At 45.0% G+C, this 18,606-nt stretch overlaps 1 protein-coding gene across 4 annotated transcripts in view; it reads left to right on the plus strand.

Moving 5' to 3' along the window:
- The window catches only part of nfkb1 (nuclear factor of kappa light polypeptide gene enhancer in B-cells 1), a 42,871-nt gene extending 24,878 nt beyond the window's left edge, over nucleotides 1–17,993 (plus strand). For 3 of the 4 annotated variants that reach the window (XM_084009544.1, XM_084009546.1, XM_084009545.1), the window contains exons 6-23: nucleotides 1,925–2,076; nucleotides 2,154–2,317; nucleotides 2,468–2,626; nucleotides 5,132–5,236; nucleotides 7,890–7,981; nucleotides 8,847–8,985; nucleotides 11,054–11,206; nucleotides 11,322–11,426; nucleotides 12,088–12,249; nucleotides 13,043–13,172; nucleotides 13,330–13,444; nucleotides 14,325–14,538; nucleotides 15,078–15,247; nucleotides 15,344–15,446; nucleotides 15,835–15,974; nucleotides 16,278–16,347; nucleotides 17,188–17,351; nucleotides 17,651–17,993. In XM_084009544.1, coding sequence (XP_083865670.1) covers nucleotides 1,925–2,076; nucleotides 2,154–2,317; nucleotides 2,468–2,626; nucleotides 5,132–5,236; nucleotides 7,890–7,981; nucleotides 8,847–8,985; nucleotides 11,054–11,206; nucleotides 11,322–11,426; nucleotides 12,088–12,249; nucleotides 13,043–13,172; nucleotides 13,330–13,444; nucleotides 14,325–14,538; nucleotides 15,078–15,247; nucleotides 15,344–15,446; nucleotides 15,835–15,974; nucleotides 16,278–16,347; nucleotides 17,188–17,351; nucleotides 17,651–17,962 — 2,649 coding nt within the window. In that variant the 3' untranslated portion in view covers nucleotides 17,963–17,993. The remainder of the gene's footprint in view (nucleotides 1–1,924; nucleotides 2,077–2,153; nucleotides 2,318–2,467; nucleotides 2,627–5,131; nucleotides 5,237–7,889; nucleotides 7,982–8,846; nucleotides 8,986–11,053; nucleotides 11,207–11,321; nucleotides 11,427–12,087; nucleotides 12,250–13,042; nucleotides 13,173–13,329; nucleotides 13,445–14,324; nucleotides 14,539–15,077; nucleotides 15,248–15,343; nucleotides 15,447–15,834; nucleotides 15,975–16,277; nucleotides 16,348–17,187; nucleotides 17,352–17,650) is intronic. The other variant, XM_084009547.1, reaches the window with a different exon arrangement.
- The last annotated feature ends 613 nt before the right edge of the window (nucleotides 17,994–18,606 follow it).

Consider the following 18,606-nt stretch of genomic DNA (forward strand, 5'->3'; position numbering starts at 1 on the left):
TAAGTCGCTAGTGGTTTTTAAGAGGTAGTATTCAGCTTTAACCTGTTTGACAAAAGAGGTAAAGCGGTTTCGCAGCTGTCTGAAAAAACTAGTAGTTCAAGAGCAACAGTGCTACGATCAGAGTGCTATAGGTAAGGGGTTTTTTTTTGGGGGGGGGGGGGGGGGCGGGGGGGGTTAGTGGGTCATGCTAGTCGAGGTGAAGTCTGAACAGGTGAGTCTTGAGCCTTTTTCGGAAAATGGCAAATGACTCAGCTGTCCTGACATTAGTCGGGAGTTCGTTCCACCACTGAGGCGCCAGAACAGAGAAGAGTCTGGACTTTGCTGAGCGACATTTGTTTGATTTCAGCGATGGTGGTACCAGCCGGCCAGCTGAAGTAGAGGAGCGAAGTGCTCGCTTCGGGGCATGAGGTTTGACCAGTGTTTGAAGGTAGATGGGTGCCGTTCCATTGATGGCCCTGAAGGCCAGTGTCATCGTCTTGAATTGGATGCGTGCTGCAACAGGGAGCCAGTGGAGGTCAGGGAGGAGGGGGGTCACATGGGAGAATTTGGGTAGATTGAAGATAAGGCATGCTGCAGCGTTCTGGATACGCTGCAATGGTTTAATCGCAGAGGCCGGGAGTCCGGCCAGGAGAGAGTTGCAGTAGTCAAGGCGGGAGATGACCAGTGCTTGGACCAAGAGTTGCGTTGCATCCTTTGTGAGGAGGGTCCGAATCCTGCGGATGTTGTAGAGGGCAAATCTGCAGGATCGGGCCACAGCAGTGATGTTGGGGGTGCAGGATAGTTGGTCATCGAGGATTACACCCAGGTTCCTCGCAGTTGACGACGGCAATACTGTGATGCCCTCGACAGTGACCGACAGGTCCATGCGAGGGCAGTCTTTCCCTGGGATGAAGAGGAGTTCGGTTTTATTCAGGTTAAGCTTGAGGTGATGTGCAGTTGTCCAGACAGAGATGTCAGCCAGACAGTCCGAGATGCGAGTTGCAATGTGAGTGTCAGAGGACGGGGGAAAAGAGAGGAACAGCTGGGTGTCATCTGCGTAGCAATGGTAGGAGAATCCATTTGATGTGAATACAGAGCCTAGTGATCTGGTGTATAGTGAGAACAGAAGCGGTCCTAATACTGAGCCTTGAGGGACACCCGTGTCCAGAGAACAGGGTTTGGACATAGAGCCATTCCATGTGTCCTGAAAGGTGTGATTTGTCAGGTATGATGTAAACCAGGCGAGAGCAGAGTCAGTTATGCCAAGTTCAGCCAGAGTGGAGAGGAGGATTTGGTGGTTGACTGTGTCGAATGCAGCAGATAGGTCGAGGAGAACGAGAACGGAGGAGTGGGACGAGGCTCTGGCGTCTCGCAGGGACTCGGTCACTGTGAGGAGGGCCGTCTCAGTGGAGTGAGCAGTCCTGAATCCTGATTGATTAGGGTCTAGGAGGTTGTTCAGCGAGAGATAGGATGACAGTTGGTTGTAGGCGGCACGTTCCAAGGTTTTAGAGAGGAATGAAAGAAGAGATACAGGTCTGTAGCTTTGGATATCAGTAGCGTCTAGGGTGGGTTTTTTAAGGAGAGGCTTCACGGTAGCTGTCTTAAAATCCACTGGAATGACACCTGAGGTGAGGGAGGAGTTGATCAGGGTGGTGAGGAATGGCAAGATGTCGTGTGAGATGTCCTGGAGAAGAGAGGAGGGAATCGGGTCGAGGGAGCAGGTGGTGGCACGGTTAGATGTAACAAGTGCGTGAACGTCTTCAGAGGTGAGGGGGCTAAAGCTGGTAAGACCATCCGAGTTGAGGGTTGGGGGAGATGTCTTCTGGGAGGGAATAGGCGTGAATGAGGAGCTGATGTCATTTACTTTCTTGGTAAAGTAAGTAGCAAAGTCATCGGCAGTAAGAAAGTTATGTTTTTTCAATAGAATATTATTTCTGTGTTTCAGATCAGTAACTACCAAGGTCCGGCCCGGGTGGTGGTCCAGCTGGTGACAGCGCTGACCCCCCACCTTCACCTTCACGCTCACAGTCTGGTGGGAAAACAGTGCGACAAAGGGATCTGCATCACCGACCTGCAGCCCAAAGACTCCAACATCAGGTCCGCAGACACACAGGTTGTAAATGAAGGTGTAAACAGGTCTAAAGGTGTGAGACTCACAGGTGTGTTTCTGTTAGTTTTCCCAACCTGGGCATCCTGCATGTGACGAAGAAGAACGTGGCGAAAACTCTGGAGGAGAGAATGATTGAGGCCTTCAGGCTGGGATACAACTGTGGAGTCTCCATCCACCCAGAGATCGACGCCATGCTGGGGGAAGTCCGAGTCCCGCGAGAACTCACAGGTCAGTCCTGCTCAGTGTGTGTGTGTCATCCTGCAGCCTAAAGTTCGATTTTCTTCATTTTAAGTCTCTGCCTTCTTATTTTTGAGGGATTTGTCTTCTCATGTTGTTTTTTAAAGTATGTCTGACCGCCCCCTTCCTCTCTGTCTTCAGACCACCAGCACAGTGTGATCAGCAGCGCTGCCTCTCTTCAGGCTAAAGAAATGGACCTCAGCGTGGTTCGGCTCATGTTCACGGCGTTCCTCCCCGACAGTGACGGAGGTTTCTCCAGACGACTTGAGCCCGTCGTCTCTGAACCGATCTACGACAGCAGTGAGTCTGAACGCAGTTACACATCCAGACGCTGTAGGCTGCTTTGTTACTATTGGATTGCTTCTTCAGGCTGTTCCTTCATTTACTGATGAGACGGGTTGAAATAGTCACTGTCCCGATCGATCGACTCATGTTTGTTATTTACAACCCGTCTTTGGAAACATTTTGCTGTGTGGGCTTTACCTGAGATTTTAAATCTGTATTTTCTTAATCTAGTATTTAACCACAGCAGAGTTAAGATTCATTTTCTCCTTAGTTTCACATGGTGCCCAGCTAACTTTTCATCTCAGTCATATTTTCCATCTGGTTGAAAGACTCATCTGTGTCTGTTGAGGAAGAGAAGAAGAAATGTGAATCAACATACACAATGTCTGAAATGACATTGATGTCACATGCAAACCTGCAAACAGAGCAATAGAATAATACCGATATGAAATTATTTAAAGAATATACAAACTATATAGAGATTAACCCCACACTCACTCACCGACAGATGTGCAGAGACACCTGCAGGTTGCCTCGGTGTTTGGGATCTCTCATTAAGTAAAATGATTTAGGGGGAAGAAACATGAACAGAGTTTTCATGTTCTATGTGGATGTTGTTTGTGAAGTTTTTGACCATTTTGGTTTGTAAGGATTTAATGCTGACAAAATGTGTTTTGTCATTTGTTGCTCTCACATGAAGAAACAGCTTTCAACACTCAGAGAGAAGAGAAAAGAAAAGCGAGGTTTTCTTTTCTCTTCTCTCTGAGTGTTGAAAGCTGTTTTTAAATGTCAAGATTACATACTCAAAGCAGTGTTTAATGGTATTTAGGAAAAATACTTTTCAATAGTAATTTTCATACATTTTTCTGTAGTAGTAGTAGTAGTAGTAGTATGCAGCTGTGGCTCAGAGTAATATTTTGTTTTTTATCAAAGACAGGAGTTTGTGTGGGATGTTGGCCTGCTGTGAGCTGCACTTCATATTTATAACTGACCTCTGATCTATTGTGCGATCGTGGTGATTATTGAATCACAATGGCCTGATTCAGCAGTCCAATCATTGCTTTGTTCCATTGAACTTTTGCCTCATTTAAGACAGTTTACCTGGGAAACTGACCAATTTTCCAGTCATTGAAAACATTGTGTTGTCCTGGAAATTTATTTCAAAATTCTGGTCTTTTACTTTAGCTGAGAATCAACTATTATTTGTTAGATCTTCTCAAATTAGATTGCAGTGCACGCTAGTATAGATTTCACAGATAAGTTGTAGCTATAGACTTGAAATCATCACTGAAAATGTCATGGAAAATGATCTCGGTAACCATCTCATACTGTTGAAGTACACCAGCATGAGGTGATTACTGTGTTAATGCAATACAACTCTCTGCACTGTTTTCTGTCTTGAGCTCTATTCATACCCAACACAGTGTACGTGTCCCCAGTCAGAGGATTAGTGTGAAGTTGTCTCAGACCGCCTGGTTTCATTTCCCTCTTCCTGCTGGTTTGGTTTCCGTACGTTGCAGCTTCCTGTCAGAAAAGTGAAAATCATCACTTGAGGACTGCCCTGCACTTTGACTTGAGAACAGACTCAAACTGTAGAGTTGAGTTTATTAATCCTCTGTTAAAAGTTTTCGATCTAACGTTCAGTTCTCCACTAGAGGCTGCAGAGTTCTTGACAGCCACAATAAAAGTTTTAGGGGGAACAACAACATACTGATGATTTGTCTGTTTAACAGTAACAGAGCTAAACATGTGAAGTTGGTCCTGAAGGTAGCGCTCCAGGAAAAACGGCCACATGGTCTTCCAGGAAAGTCTAGGGCATATTAAACCACAGCACACATAGATTATATATTCAGGTTAAACACTTAAAACATATTTTTAAGGCTGCGCTTTTCAAGGTTTTCAAGGAATCGTAGGAAGCCCAAACTTTCTTAACAATGTTTTCTGGTTTTGCATGCACAATAAATGAGACAAAAGTTCAACTTAACAAAGACATTATTGAACATTGTTAAATAATGTTCATTTAAGTTCAGCAGTGTTGTGTCTCATTCGTTATTATTAAGTTGTTGTATTTTATCAGATGCAAACAAAACAAACAAAGTTCAAGGTTTGTTATTTGTCACATGCAGATACAACGAAAAACATGATATCGGCATTAAATATCAGCATCAGCCATTGACCAGTCCCAGTCGTTGACCCCTAGTGTGTTACACAGTTATCATCATTACTTGTATATCATGACAGTTTGTCATTCAGGGGAAGTAACGTTTACTGGAAATGTCTTTTCTGGATGATGAACTATAAATCTGTCCACTGAAAAAAGATGAATGAGCCTCTTTAACCTGCTGGGAAAGATAAGGAAGCATGAAGCCGCACAGATGTTATGGTTTACGTGTAGTTGACAAACCCAGCAGGCTGAACACCAACAGGCGTATGTATCAGTGTCGTGGCTGGGAATTGAACCCGCAGCGTTTTGTTCTCTCCACTGATCGCCCTCCTGTCTTTCTGCCTTTGTTCCCTCAGAGGCTCCGAACGCCTCCAACCTGAAGATCGTTCGGATGGATCGAACTGCTGGCTGTGTGAGTGGAGGAGACGAGGTCTACCTGCTCTGTGACAAAGTCCAGAAAGGTGAGGCGGGATATCAATGTGCAAAGTGCAATCGACAGCAACACAGCACAAACACACAGTTGATGCATAAAAAAGCCCCATAAAATCCCAAAGCTGAAACTCAGTCCTAGCTTTGATTCATCGTGAAGCTTTTTCCTTTTCTGGTTTCTGTAAAGTTCAGACTGGATGTGAAAAAAAGATTTCCATTTTCACTTCACATCAGCCAGACGTAAACAGTTTCCCTGCTTTCACAACGTCACAGTGATGTTGAGGTGTGTGAAATGTAAATATAGTGTTCTATATTGGTATTGATCAGCTGATATCACCACCTGCTGGAAGGAGTGTTTAATCCTCCTCGCACATGTTTTAAAGCAGTGGTTTTATCAGTGATGTTCCTGAAGGTAGATAGATTTTAACCGATCTGATTGGTTAGTAGCCATGTTATAATACCTACATACCCCTTCTATGATCTAGCATGTACTAAAACCACTACAAAATGTTAACTTCTAGCAGGTGTTTTATTTTACGGAAAATAAAACACCTGCTAAACGACATGCAGCGCTATGTAAAGAGGAGGTTCCACAATGTTGGCCAGAATCTGCAAACGGCAGCATGAATACACCAACCACTGCCTTTCTCTGCTGTTTGTTAAGTGCATTTCCTCCGTGGCGTTGCGTTGGCTTTTAAGTTGGCTTGGAAAGGCCCGGGCTGACATTGGCTCACGTCTCAAGCTGTGATCTTCACAGCACCCCTCGCCCAGAGAGAGGCCCTTCCCCCCTCCCTTCCCCCCTCCCCCCTCCCCCCCCCCCTCCCTGCGTGAGGGGTCTGTGGCGATGCGGCGATGTCGACAACCCACCCGATGCGTCTTCAAATCTTGCTTGCTTTGTGGCTTGACTTTCTCGCTGTGTCATCACAATTCCTATTCATGTACAATCATTGTGTTTATGATTAAATTATTTACTGGATCGGAAAGTTCTTCATAGATGGAGCCTCTTAATTTTGCTCTCAAAACTAAACAGATATATGCATTTACCTTTCAAATGTACATTTTTTTCCTTCTGGGTGAAAAGTTTGGTATTTTTTATATATCATTATATATATTAGGGATAGACCGATTATCGGCGCCGATATTCAGCATTTTGACGCAAATCGGCATCTGCCTTTTTCTTAAATCCGACGGCCGATAAGAGATCAATTTAAAACTGGGTTATTTTGGCTCTGATGGAGCCGCGCCTCTCTGTCTGCAGCATTGTCCCACCCACAGCACCATCTGATTGGTTACACACAGAGCCATGGCATGGGTAACAGCCAATCAGCAGTGAAAGCTGTGCATGCTCAGTGCTGCTCACACACGGAGTGGAGAAGCTGCGGAGGGCAGATATACGTTTCGAAGAGAAGTTAACGCAGCAGACTCTCCTGAAATTGTAATAAACATCCCAGTCCTTTACAACTCACTACTAGTAACGTTACCATGAGCCCAAAACACAAACATAAGCGGCAGCTCTGCTCGCTCGCAGTCCCTCCAGAGGTGTCTGTTAACTGAGACCCATTGTAGCGTAGACGCTACAAAAGATCATGTTGTCTTTAGAGCGTCATAACTCCGTAATGGTTTGCGCTAGAAACATGCCGTCTTTTTCCTCTTAAACTATAGAAACGGGGCTAAATAACGGTACCCTGGTGCCTATGTGAGCCATTTATTTCTGACAACAAAACGAACGCGTAAAGTCGTAAAATATGTGACTAGATGTCTCCTCGTCTCCGTGGCGCATTTCTCCGTTTTGTTTATGTATATCGTCGATCACTTCTCATCCGCCATCTTGCTAGTGACGTATAGAGTTACGTTTATGTCTCGGACACTCCTATTGGCTCCCGTAGCGGCTTTTACAGCCAATCGGAAAGCCTGATTTACGTTTGGCCGTGAGTTGTTGTGTTTGCCCAAACGGGAGACACAGAGGAGTTCAGAGCAGAGAAAAGAACGGTCAAAAAGTTACTGTAGTGATAGAGAAAGTTAAATACATAAATGGCACAGAAGTAGTACACTATATACACACATATTTAGGGCAGGGAGAGGAAAGGGCCATTGCTGGCAAAACAAAACGCCCATGGACACTACTCAAAAGAATATCCATATTTCATAGACAGAAGCAGCTTATTATTATTATATTATTATTAATATTATTATATTATACATGTTGCAATTCTGAAAAGCTGTTTAATAAACATATGCTTAAAGGCATTTAACAGAAGTTAAGTGTTGGTGTTTGTATTATTCAAAATTTTGACACCAGTATTTTCACTTTTACCGCAAATGAATATCGGCTTCGAATATCGGTTATCGGCCTCCTTGACTACTAATAATCGGTATCGGTATCGGCCCTGAAAAAACCATATCGGTCTATCTCTAATATATATCGCAGGAAAAAAAATATTGCAATGTCAATTTTTTCCAATGTGGTGCAGCCCTACTCTGGTCTAATGTTATATGAAGCAGTAACATTTTTGTTGCCATATGTAAACCAAATTTAACTACTAGAAAATGTACTATTACTATTTCTTGCAAGATAATTATGAATGTGATGCAAATAGTATAAATAGTGTGTGTGTGTGTGTGTGTGTGTGTGTGTGTGTGTGTGTGTGTGTGTGTGTGTGTGTGTGTGTGTGTGTGTGCTTCCAGATGACATCCAGGTTCGGTTCTATGAAGAAGACGACTCGGGGTTGACCTGGGAGGCTCTGGGAGATTTCTCCCCGACAGACGTCCACAGACAGGTCAGTACGAGGAGTACTACTGTTTATAGTAGTATTAGTTAGTTATTTTTTATCCAAACATGAACAGATTACGTAGTAGTAGATTCATTTTAATCTTGATGTGTGATGGTATTGTATTAATGCCATAATTAGTAATTAATAATAGTCGTTGTATCAGTAGTAGAGGCAGCATTATCTAGAGCAGTTGTTATTGTCATCATATGAGTAACTACCTAAATATGTCTCAATATTTTAAAGCTATACTTTAATGTTCACTTCAGATTGTCCTGATAACGTCTGAGTGACACACAACTTACTAACTTTCACACAATTATAGTTATCCCTGAAATACAGTGTGTATTATTCATTCTTTTTATTATTTAATTAAATGAATGTGAAAATACCCATCACTTTCACCAGAAGGTCGCTTTTAATTTAAATTCAGTTCTTATGTATGTATATTCAAACCCAGTGCAATTTTTGCACATTTGGGTCAGATTGATACAAATTGACGTGGTGATGCTAAAGCATCGTTGAGATTCTCCTCCTGTCATCACTGAATCAGAAATGTAGGCCAAACATGTCGTAGTGGTCTGCGGTCACACAGAGGTCTACCATAGAACCTCACATTAGTACAGAGACCGAACCAAACTAAGTGGAGAACCCAGAGACTCTCCGGTACAAGCAACACTTATTTATGTGTTTATGGAGCTGCTACTATTGATCACCCAATTCATACGAACTCCATTCAGAAAACAAGCATTTTATTTGCTTATCATCTTGCAGACAGAAGTATATAAACGTACTGCAACAACAACATGGAGGCTAGTTTCAAAATAAGCAGCAGGGTTAAACATGACATTAACGTGATGGTCTCTGCCGTCAGTTCGCCATCGTGTTCAAGACTCCGAAGTATCGAGACCAGAACCTGCAGAAGCCGACGCCTGTGTTCGTCCAGCTGAAGAGGAAGTCTGACAACGAGACCAGCGAGCCCAAACCCTTCACCTACCACCCTCAGATCATAGGTAGGTCAGAGCCTCCACCCTCAGATCATAGGTAGGTCAGAGTCTCCACCCTCAGGTCATAGGTAGGTCAGAGTCTCCACCCTCAGATCATAGGTAGGTCAGAGCCTCCACCCTCAGATCATAGGTAGGTCAGGGCCTCCACCCTCAGATCATAGGTAGGTCAGAGCCTCCACCCTCAGATCATAGGTAGGTCAGAGCCTCCACCCTCAGATCATAGGTAGGTCAGAGTCTCCACCCTCAGATCATAGGTAGGTCAGAGTCTCCACCCTCAGATCATAGGTAGGTCAGAGCCTCCACCCTCAGATCATAGGTAGGTCAGGGCCTCCACCCTCAGATCATAGGTAGGTCAGAGCCTCCACCCTCAGATCATAGGTAGGCCAGAGCCTCCACCCTCAGATCACAGGTAGGTCAGAGCCTCCACCCGCAGATCATAGGTAGGTCAGAGCCTCCACCCTCAGATCATAGGTAGGTCAGAGTCTCCAGCCTCAGATCATAGGTAGGTCAGAACCACCCTCAGATCATAGGTAGGTCAGAACCACCCTCAGATCATAGGTAGGTCACAGTCTCCACCCTCAGATCATAGGTAGGTCAGAGCCTCCACCCTCAGATCATAGGTAGGTCAGAGTCTCCAGCCTCAGATCATAGGTAGGTCAGGGCCTCCACCCTCAGATCATAGGTAGGTCAGAACCACCCTCAGATCATAGGTAGGTCAGGGCCTCCACCCTCAGATCATAGGTAGGTCAGAGTCTCCACCCTCAGATCATAGGTAGGTCAGGGCCTCCACCCTCAGATCATAGGTAGGTCAGAACCACCCTCAGATCATAGGTAGGTCACAGTCTCCACCCTCAGATCATAGGTAGGTCAGAGCCTCCACCCTCAGATCATAGGTAGGTCAGAGCCTCCACCCTCAGATCATAGGTAGGTCAGAGTCTCCACCCTCAGATCATAGGTAGGACAGAGCCTCCACCCTCAGATCATAGGTAAGTCAGAACCACCCTCAGATCATAGGTAGGTCAGAACCACCCTCAGATCATAGGTAGGTCAGAGCCTCCACCCTCAGATCATAGGTAGGTCAGAGTCTCCACCCTCAGATCATAGGTAGGTCAGAGTCTCCACCCTCAGATCATAGGTAGGTCAGAGCCTCCACCCTCAGATCATAGGTAGGTCAGAGCCTCCACCCTCAGATCATAGGTAGGTCAGAGTCTCCACCCTCAGATCATAGGTAGGACAGAGCCTCCACCCTCAGATCATAGGTAAGTCAGAACCACCCTCAGATCATAGGTAGGTCAGAACCACCCTCAGATCATAGGTAGGTCAGAGCCTCCACCCTCAGATCATAGGTAGGTCAGAGTCTCCACCCTCAGATCATAGGTAGGTCAGAGTCTCCACCCTCAGATCATAGGTAGGTCAGAGTCTCCACCCTCAGATCATAGGTAGGTCAGAGTCTCCACCCTCAGATCATAGGTAGGTCAGAGTCTCCACCCTCAGATCATAGGTAGGTCAGGGCCTCCACCCTCAGATCATAGGTAGGTCAGAGTCTCCACCCTCAGATCATAGGTAGGTCAGGGCCTCCACCCTCAGATCATAGGTAGGTCAGAACCACCCTCAGATCATAGGTAGGTCACAGTCTCCACCCTCAGATCATAGGTAGGTCAGAGCCTCCACCCTCAGATCATAGGTAGGTCAGAGCCTCCACCCTCAGATCATAGGTAGGTCAGAGTCTCCACCCTCAGATCATAGGTAGGACAGAGCCTCCACCCTCAGATCATAGGTAAGTCAGAACCACCCTCAGATCATAGGTAGGTCAGAACCACCCTCAGATCATAGGTAGGTCAGAGCCTCCACCCTCAGATCATAGGTAGGTCAGAGTCTCCACCCTCAGATCATAGGTAGGTCAGAGTCTCCACCCTCAGATCATAGGTAGGTCAGAGTCTCCACCCTCAGATCATAGGTAGGTCAGAGTCTCCACCCTCAGATCATAGGTAGGTCAGAGTCTCCACCCTCAGATCATAGGTAGGTCAGAACCACCCTAAGATTTGTGTGTGTGTGTGTGTGTGTGTGTGTTCAGACAAGGAGGAGGTGCAGAGGAAGAGACAGAAGACGTTGCCAAACTTCCAAGATTTCAGCGGTCATGGAGGAGGAGGAGGTCTGTACCGAGGAGGAGGTGGAGGAGGTCCTGCTGCAGGAGGAGGGCCCGGCTCAGCAGGAGGAGGAGGGGGAGGTAAAGTTATAGACAGTTTGGGCATTTCAGAAAAATATAAAACATGAAAACTTTCCTTCCTCAGTCTGAGAAGCCTGTCAGCTGATATTGTGGGTGTGTTTGATTTGTCCTCCAGCTTACCTCCAGGGCTTCACTACCTACAACTATGGCGGAGTAGGAGGAGGTGGAGGTTTCTCCACTGGATACTCAGCTGGTCTGGGAGGAGGAGGCATCAAACACGGTGAGAGGAAATAACAAAAGCTACTGTTGGTTTAAGATGAATTGGGCACTGATGGAACGTGTCCACAGAGAGAGAGGACGTCACATTTACTGCTCTCATTTACATAGAGTTGTGATCTAGGCTATTTTATTCAAATCAGGGTCAACGTCCATCACGACTTTTAGGAAGTGATTCACCAACTGTGTGGCTTATTTCTCGCCTGAAATGTATTCAGAAGTGCTTGACATAAGAAAAGTTTCAGAATGAGCTGCACTGTTTGTCCGGTTTGAAATCTGGGAGCAGACATGCAAACGATCCTGTATTTAAACACCACTACTGTCCCTCTGATGCTTGAAATAAAGCTGGGAAAAAGTTTGCATGGTTTAATGATCATAAGTAAAGTAAATCAACAAAACAATGAGGTGTGTAAGTCAGCAGGTCAGTGTGGATGTAGTGATTGGCTGAGAGAATGGTAAAGATGCAAACAAAGGGAGGTGTCAGTCAGCAGGCCAGGGAGGAGAGTGAGGGCATCTTGCAGGTGTGATCTATAGCCTCCTGAGCCCCGCCTGCTCAGGTGTGCTGCATCAAACCAGGTCTCAGCTCCACCCATCAAACTACTGAATCAAAGTAAACAAAGCCAGCGATGGAGAACAGAGTGCTCAAACCAAATGTTGTGTTACAGCTACCGAGGGCAACACGGCAGACGACAGCGGCGATGACAGCGATCCAGGTGATGACTCAGGGTCAGGGGTCGTGCTGGGAACAGACCAGCCAGGAGGCCTGGAGGTGGGGGAGAGGACTGAAGAGGGAGGGGTCAATGTGGAGGAGCCAGAACCACACAGAGGTACACATCTGCTGCTGCCATCATTTCAGACACGTGCTTATACTAAGGCTGTCCCGAAGGTTACAGGTTATAGGTTCATTACTGAAGAAGCTTCTCCTTCAACGTGTGAGATAGGAAGTCAAATGTCACTATTACTAAACTAAAGCAGCCAGAATATGCTGTGGTTTATCCAGCTGTGCAACAGAGCAAAAGGCTTTAAAATACTTTTGAAGCAAAAGTGATTGATAAGAATTAGCAATACAAAGCAGTAATAGCTAAACTAAACTTTATTAGATTTAGTAACTTTGTGCAGTTATTTTTACTGTCTTCCTTGATTTGAACCTGATCTCCTTCGCTGTCCGATGCTTGTTAAATGTCCTTGTTAACATATTTTAGTTTAGATCTGGGGTCAGATTTATTTTCAGGTTTTGTTTAATACTATTATTTATTTTCATTGACTAATTGTCTGGTCTAGAAAATGGTGCCCATCGCTGATTACATATTCAGATCCAACCAGCAGCCAAAACACAGACATTAATATAATAGAAACAAAGAAAACAATCAAATCTTCTCAGATCTGAGATGCTGGAATCTGTGCATTCTTATCATTTTTTGTTTTGTTTATTGTTTCAGTAGATTGTGTGCCTCTTCATGAAACTGTCCTTGTATGATCAAACGTTTGATTTGTTTGCTTAACTGTGATTAACATTGAGTTTTATATTTTTTATTTTTTGTTTGTGTTGCCTGCTGACATTTGACATTAGGTACGATGTTTTGCTGTCTGTTAAAATGATGTTTTGTGTGTGTGATGCAGATGAGCGGTTGGTTCAGGCGACCAGCAGACAGTTGGAGGCTCTGTTTCAGTACTCAGTTACAGGAGATTCAGCATTCCTGCTGGCTGTACAACGGCATCTGATGACCGCGCAGGACGAGGATGGAGACACGTCAGTAAAACACAAAACACACACTTTTTTATCAGACTCTCATTAGAAGTTCTGTCTGGCAAACAATTTTAGGAAGTGTTCCTTAGAATAGAATACAAATTAAAGTACAATGAGTCTTTCCTTTTAATTTTCTCCATTTACATCTTTGTCCATTCAGTGGGCTCCATCTGGCAGTCCTCCACAGCCAACAGGAGGCGCTGAAGAGTCTGACTCAGGTTGCCTTTGCTCTGCCTGGAGAGGAGGTGCTCAACATGAGGAACCACCTCTACCAGGTACTACAAATAGTTCTCGTCTAAGCAGGTCGCCTCCTACTTCAAGACCAAGAAGAGAAAACCTGTTTAAAGTAGACTTTCTAGTTGGGGAATAAGCAATAATGAAGCTCTCTGATGAAGAGAGAAGTAGCACGAAAGAAACTCACTTGGGAAGTTGGAAAAAAAGATGTTTTTATTGTTAAAGAACGAGGAAATGATGTCGGTAAGGAAAGGATACTTCCTGGTCCATTGAGCAAGGACGTTTACTATAGATAGGGATCATGGATCAGGAGCACTTCTGTGGTTAGGGAGCAAGGATGCTTACTAAAGTAGTTGCAGTGCAAGTAATGAGCAAGGAGGAGACTTAAGTTATTGAGAAATAAACAAGTTAGTGACTATTTAGGAAGCAAGAAAGGTTCCTTGCTATGTAGGGAGCAAAGAAAGCAGCAAGAATTGAAATAAGAAATTATTTTGGGGGTAGGGGGCAACAAACAAGGATGCTTAGAAGTCAATGGGTCTCACTAGCTGCTAACGAAAGAAAACTTCCTGCTTGGAGGGATGGAAGTATCATTCAGGTATCATTCATTAGAATTCAGGAAGCTATGGGTTAGAAGGGAACTCAACTCTAAAAGCAATGAGGAAGGAATTGAGAATTAAGAAGTTAGTGCAAGGAAGGCAGCGTTGTGTGTAGGGAGTAAAGAAAGAAGCGTTATAGTTCGGAGGGAACGGGATATGAAGCAAGAACCAAAGACGTTCTCTAGTTGGAGAATGAGAAAATGATCGGTAAGTAAGTTTCCTGGTTGGAGTGAAGTGTACTGCTTAGGGATCAAGGAAGATTATTAGTTGCAGGAAAGAGAGAAGACTGGTGGCTCTCTGTAATCTCTTCCTCCATGTATCCCAGACTCCTTTGCACCTGGCTGTGATCACCCAGCAGAGGGAGGCAGTGGAAGCGCTGCTGTTGGCCGGCGCCGACGTAACGCTGACAGATCGTCATGGCAACACTGCGCTCCACCTGGCATCCCGGCTGGAAGGAGGAGGAGTAGGAGGAGGGATGGTCAAGTTTTTACTGCAGCACAGAGAGATGAGAGAGCTGCTTGACCACACCAACACAGCAGGTACACACACACACACACACACAGCAGGTACACACACACACAGAGCAGGTACACACACACACACACACACACAGCAGGTACACACACACAGAGCAGGTACACACACACACACACACAGCAGGTACACACACACAGCAGGTACACACACACACACACACAGCAGGTACACACACACACACACACAGCAGGTACACACACACACAGAGCAGGTACACACACACAGCAGGTACACACACACACACACAGCAGGTACACACACACACACACAGCAGGTACACACACACACAGCAGGTACACACACACACAGAGCAGGTACACACACACACAAACACACACACTAACACAGCAGGCACACACAAACACAGCAGGTACACACAACGCAGGTACACACACACACACACATACACGGCAGGTACACACACACACACACACACAAACACAGCAGGTACACACACACACAAAACAGGTACACACACAGACACAAGAAAACTGAATGTTTAACACGTTTAAGAATCCTCAGTCTATTTCCATGGTTCCAGGTCTATGTGCGATCCACCTGGCAGTCCTGGCCAATCAGCTGTCTTCTCTCAGGGAGCTGCTGGAGGGTGGGGCTAATGTTGAGACTCAGGAGCGCAGCTGTGGACGAACTGCCCTCCACCTCGCCACCGAGAGTGACAACGTGTCACTGGCTGGCTGCCTGCTGCTGGAGGTACAGACCGGACTGGGGATACTGGAGTGACTGGTCATACATATCAAGTAGTACCCGGTTAGGTCTAACAGTGTGTTTGATGTTTTCTGTCGTTAGGGAAACGCCAAGGTGGACTGCTTCACCTTTAATGGCTCCACACCCCTCCACATCGCTGCAGGGCGGGGCTCCATCAAGCTGACAGCTCTCCTGATGGCTGCAGGTACACACACACGCCAGGACATTGTCAGCTTAGCTTAGTATAAAAACTTGAGGAAAGGGCACGATAGTGATCGCTGAACAATACAGTGTTTTTTACAAAAGCTTTAAAAATAGATGATTAAAATGAATTCAAAACAGAGCTTTTGTCTGTGAAGATGAATAAAACACGGGCTTTACAACTACTTCCTGTGTTGATGTCGATAGATGTGGTGGGAACAGTGGGACAATGGCAAATGCAGGTGTAACGTTGATATTAATGGTATTTAGTTACGATGAACTCTGTAAGTCGAGGTAGTTATAGAGGCATTACGAGTTTCTGGAGCAACTGCACCTGTAGCGACGCGTCTCTCTGATCGGGCCCTGTGTGTTACTGTTTTGTGTGTTTTCAGGTGCAGACCCTCAGAAGGAGAACTTTGAGCCACTCTTCTTCAGGGAGGATGAGTGCTGTGATGAAGAAAGGGATGAAGATGATGAAGATGAAGGCTACATCCCAGGAACCACTCCACTCAACATGGCCGCCACCACTCAGGTACACTAACTTCCTGCAGGACTTGGGACAATTGTTTGTACATAACTGTCACCTCCAGGGGTGTGTGAGTACGCTGTGACATAACTACTGGGTGGGGCTACAGGTGGAACACTGTACCTTCAAAATATATTTAAAACAATACTCATACTTCGCTTAAAACATCAAGTCCCACAGATTTGACCCAACCTTTAATTCTTAAAGCTGCATTAAGTATCGTTGAAAACTAGGTGGCAAACAAATAAATAAAATTTTTCACTATATAGGAAACATGCACTGTTTGTCTGATGGTGTGTGTGTTTGTAGGTGTTGGAGCTTCTGAATGGAAAAGAGTACAAACCAAAATCTCCACACAAAGCCTTCACACCTCCTCAAGGTGAGTTCAGTCTCTAATCAAATATATGTATATATATATATATATATATACTCTTCCAGTCTCTGGGTCTCCGTAGCAACCTGCTGATGACACTCTGTGACTCTCTAAGCTCATTGGCCACTTCCCTCTGACAACATCCTGTTTGAAGCCTTGCATGGCGAGGTGCTGTTGATCACTTGTTAGGTGTCGTCTTGGTCTCATGATGTCAACATGTGAACAGCGTGATGAAGACGATGTTTAAATACCAACTCTAATTGAACCAGGACATTGATTGGTCGATTCAAGGATCAAACAGCTGTTGTGAATTTTGCCGTTTAGCTTCTTGTTAGAGAACAGCAATTAAAAAGTACTGAAACATTGAACAGTTGGACACGTACAGTCAAAAGTTTAGTGCATTTTAGGTTCATCCTGAAATTTCACCTGAAAGCCAAATATTCCTAACTTTTTGTGTGTGTGTGTGTGTGTGTGTGTGTGTGTGTGTGTGTGTGTGTGTGTGTGTGTGTGTGTGTGTGTGTGTGTGTGTATATATATATATATATATATATAGAGAGAGAGAGAGAGAGAGAGAGAGAGAGAGAGAGAGAGAGAGACATGTGTAACCTCCGACCTTTGAAATATCAGCAGCGAAGAGTAATTCAATTGTGTTTCCAGGGGGAGAGAAGGAGGGAGGGAGGGAGGGAGGGAGACGAGAGAAGTGGCATAACAGACACCATATAAAAGTAAAAAATAAATAAAAAAAACAAATGAGTTGGGATAAGAATCCTCTGACACATACAGAAATGCATGGCCTGTTTCCCTTCATTTACTTTCATGTATATAAATGTGTGTGTGTGTGTGTAGGCGACCTGGCTAGTCTGGACATGGAGGTCAAGCAGCAGGTGTGTCATGCTCTGGACAGTGAAGGATGCTGGGAGAACCTGGCTCACAGCCTGGGTCTCGGGATCCTAAACATGGCCTTCAGGCTGAGCCCCTCCCCCGCCAAAACACTGCTCAATAGCTATGAGGTAACACACACACTCACACATATTAAAACGGTTTTGTGTGTCAAATGAGAGAGTAGGAGAGAGAGCTCTCAGAAAAGTGTAGAACTATTTAAAATAAGTGAATCCAAATGTTTAAATCCAGATTAAATTAGATACATTCTGAAATAAATGAAGCCATTTGTCTGCATTTCATAAACTTGACATGTATTGTATTTGAAATTTAGTAACAATTTTATCTACTTTAATTGTAGCTGTCTTCATACAGGTGCATAAATTGTCGAGTCATGACCTCTGACTCTTGGAGTGTGTTTCTGCTGCAGGTTTCAGGCGGGACGGTTAGAGACCTGTTGGCTGGTCTGAGGTCAGTGGGGGAGTGCAGAGCGCTGAGCGTCCTGGAAGTGGCGCTGCGTCACCACGACGACGAGGAAACGCAGATAACCAGTGAGACGAGCGGTAAGCAGACCCGTGATGATCAACGGTCAGATCACATGACGTTCCTGTTGGTTAAAACGTTGAGTCACTCAGCTGTGGTTTGTGTCTCTGCAGGCGGGTCTCAGGTTCAGGACCTGAAGGGGGACGTTCGAATCGACAGTGGGGTCTGTGACAGCGGGGTGGAGCTCTCCACAGCGTGACCACCTCATTGGTCCGTCTCCAGTTGGGTTTTACAGAAAAAGCAAAGAAAAGAAACAAAAAACGAATGATTTGGTTTGATGCCTTTTAGCCCACACTACACTCCAACTGCTCAAACAAAGAATGTATTTTTGTTCCTCACATCGCTGTTGGTTCACCCAAAAATACAAGCAGAGTCCCTCAAACGTCACACGGTAGAAAGGTATAGATTTGATTGACTTCATGGTATTTGGCGTTGTGTTCTGTTGGCTGCTGAGCGAACATATGAAGGGGGAGTGGACGGTGGATTTTCAGACTTCAAACCTGCAGGATGTTTTTTTCTGCAGCAGACGTCGACTGTCTGCAGGGGGAAAGGTGCTATTGATACTGAAATGATTGTAAAGAGGTTAATTTGCTGAATCGGATCGTTTAAGATGGTTTCAAATCTGTCTTTAAGTAACATTCACATGTCCATGGAAGAGTTGTTCATAATAATTCCTTCTGTTCATACCGAAGTTCATCTGAACACACAGCTGTGTTAAATATTTGTTCTCTGTGATTGTGTTTTCGCTAAAATGCAGGATGCTACAACTGTTGCTATCAGGAGATAAACTGCAGTAAAACAGCGTTCAAATGAATCTACCAGGAACTTTGAGCTCACATCGTT

This window comes from Eutrigla gurnardus, assembly GCF_963514095.1.
Source record: "Eutrigla gurnardus genome assembly, chromosome: 5".
Taxonomy (NCBI): domain Eukaryota; kingdom Metazoa; phylum Chordata; class Actinopteri; order Perciformes; family Triglidae; genus Eutrigla; species Eutrigla gurnardus.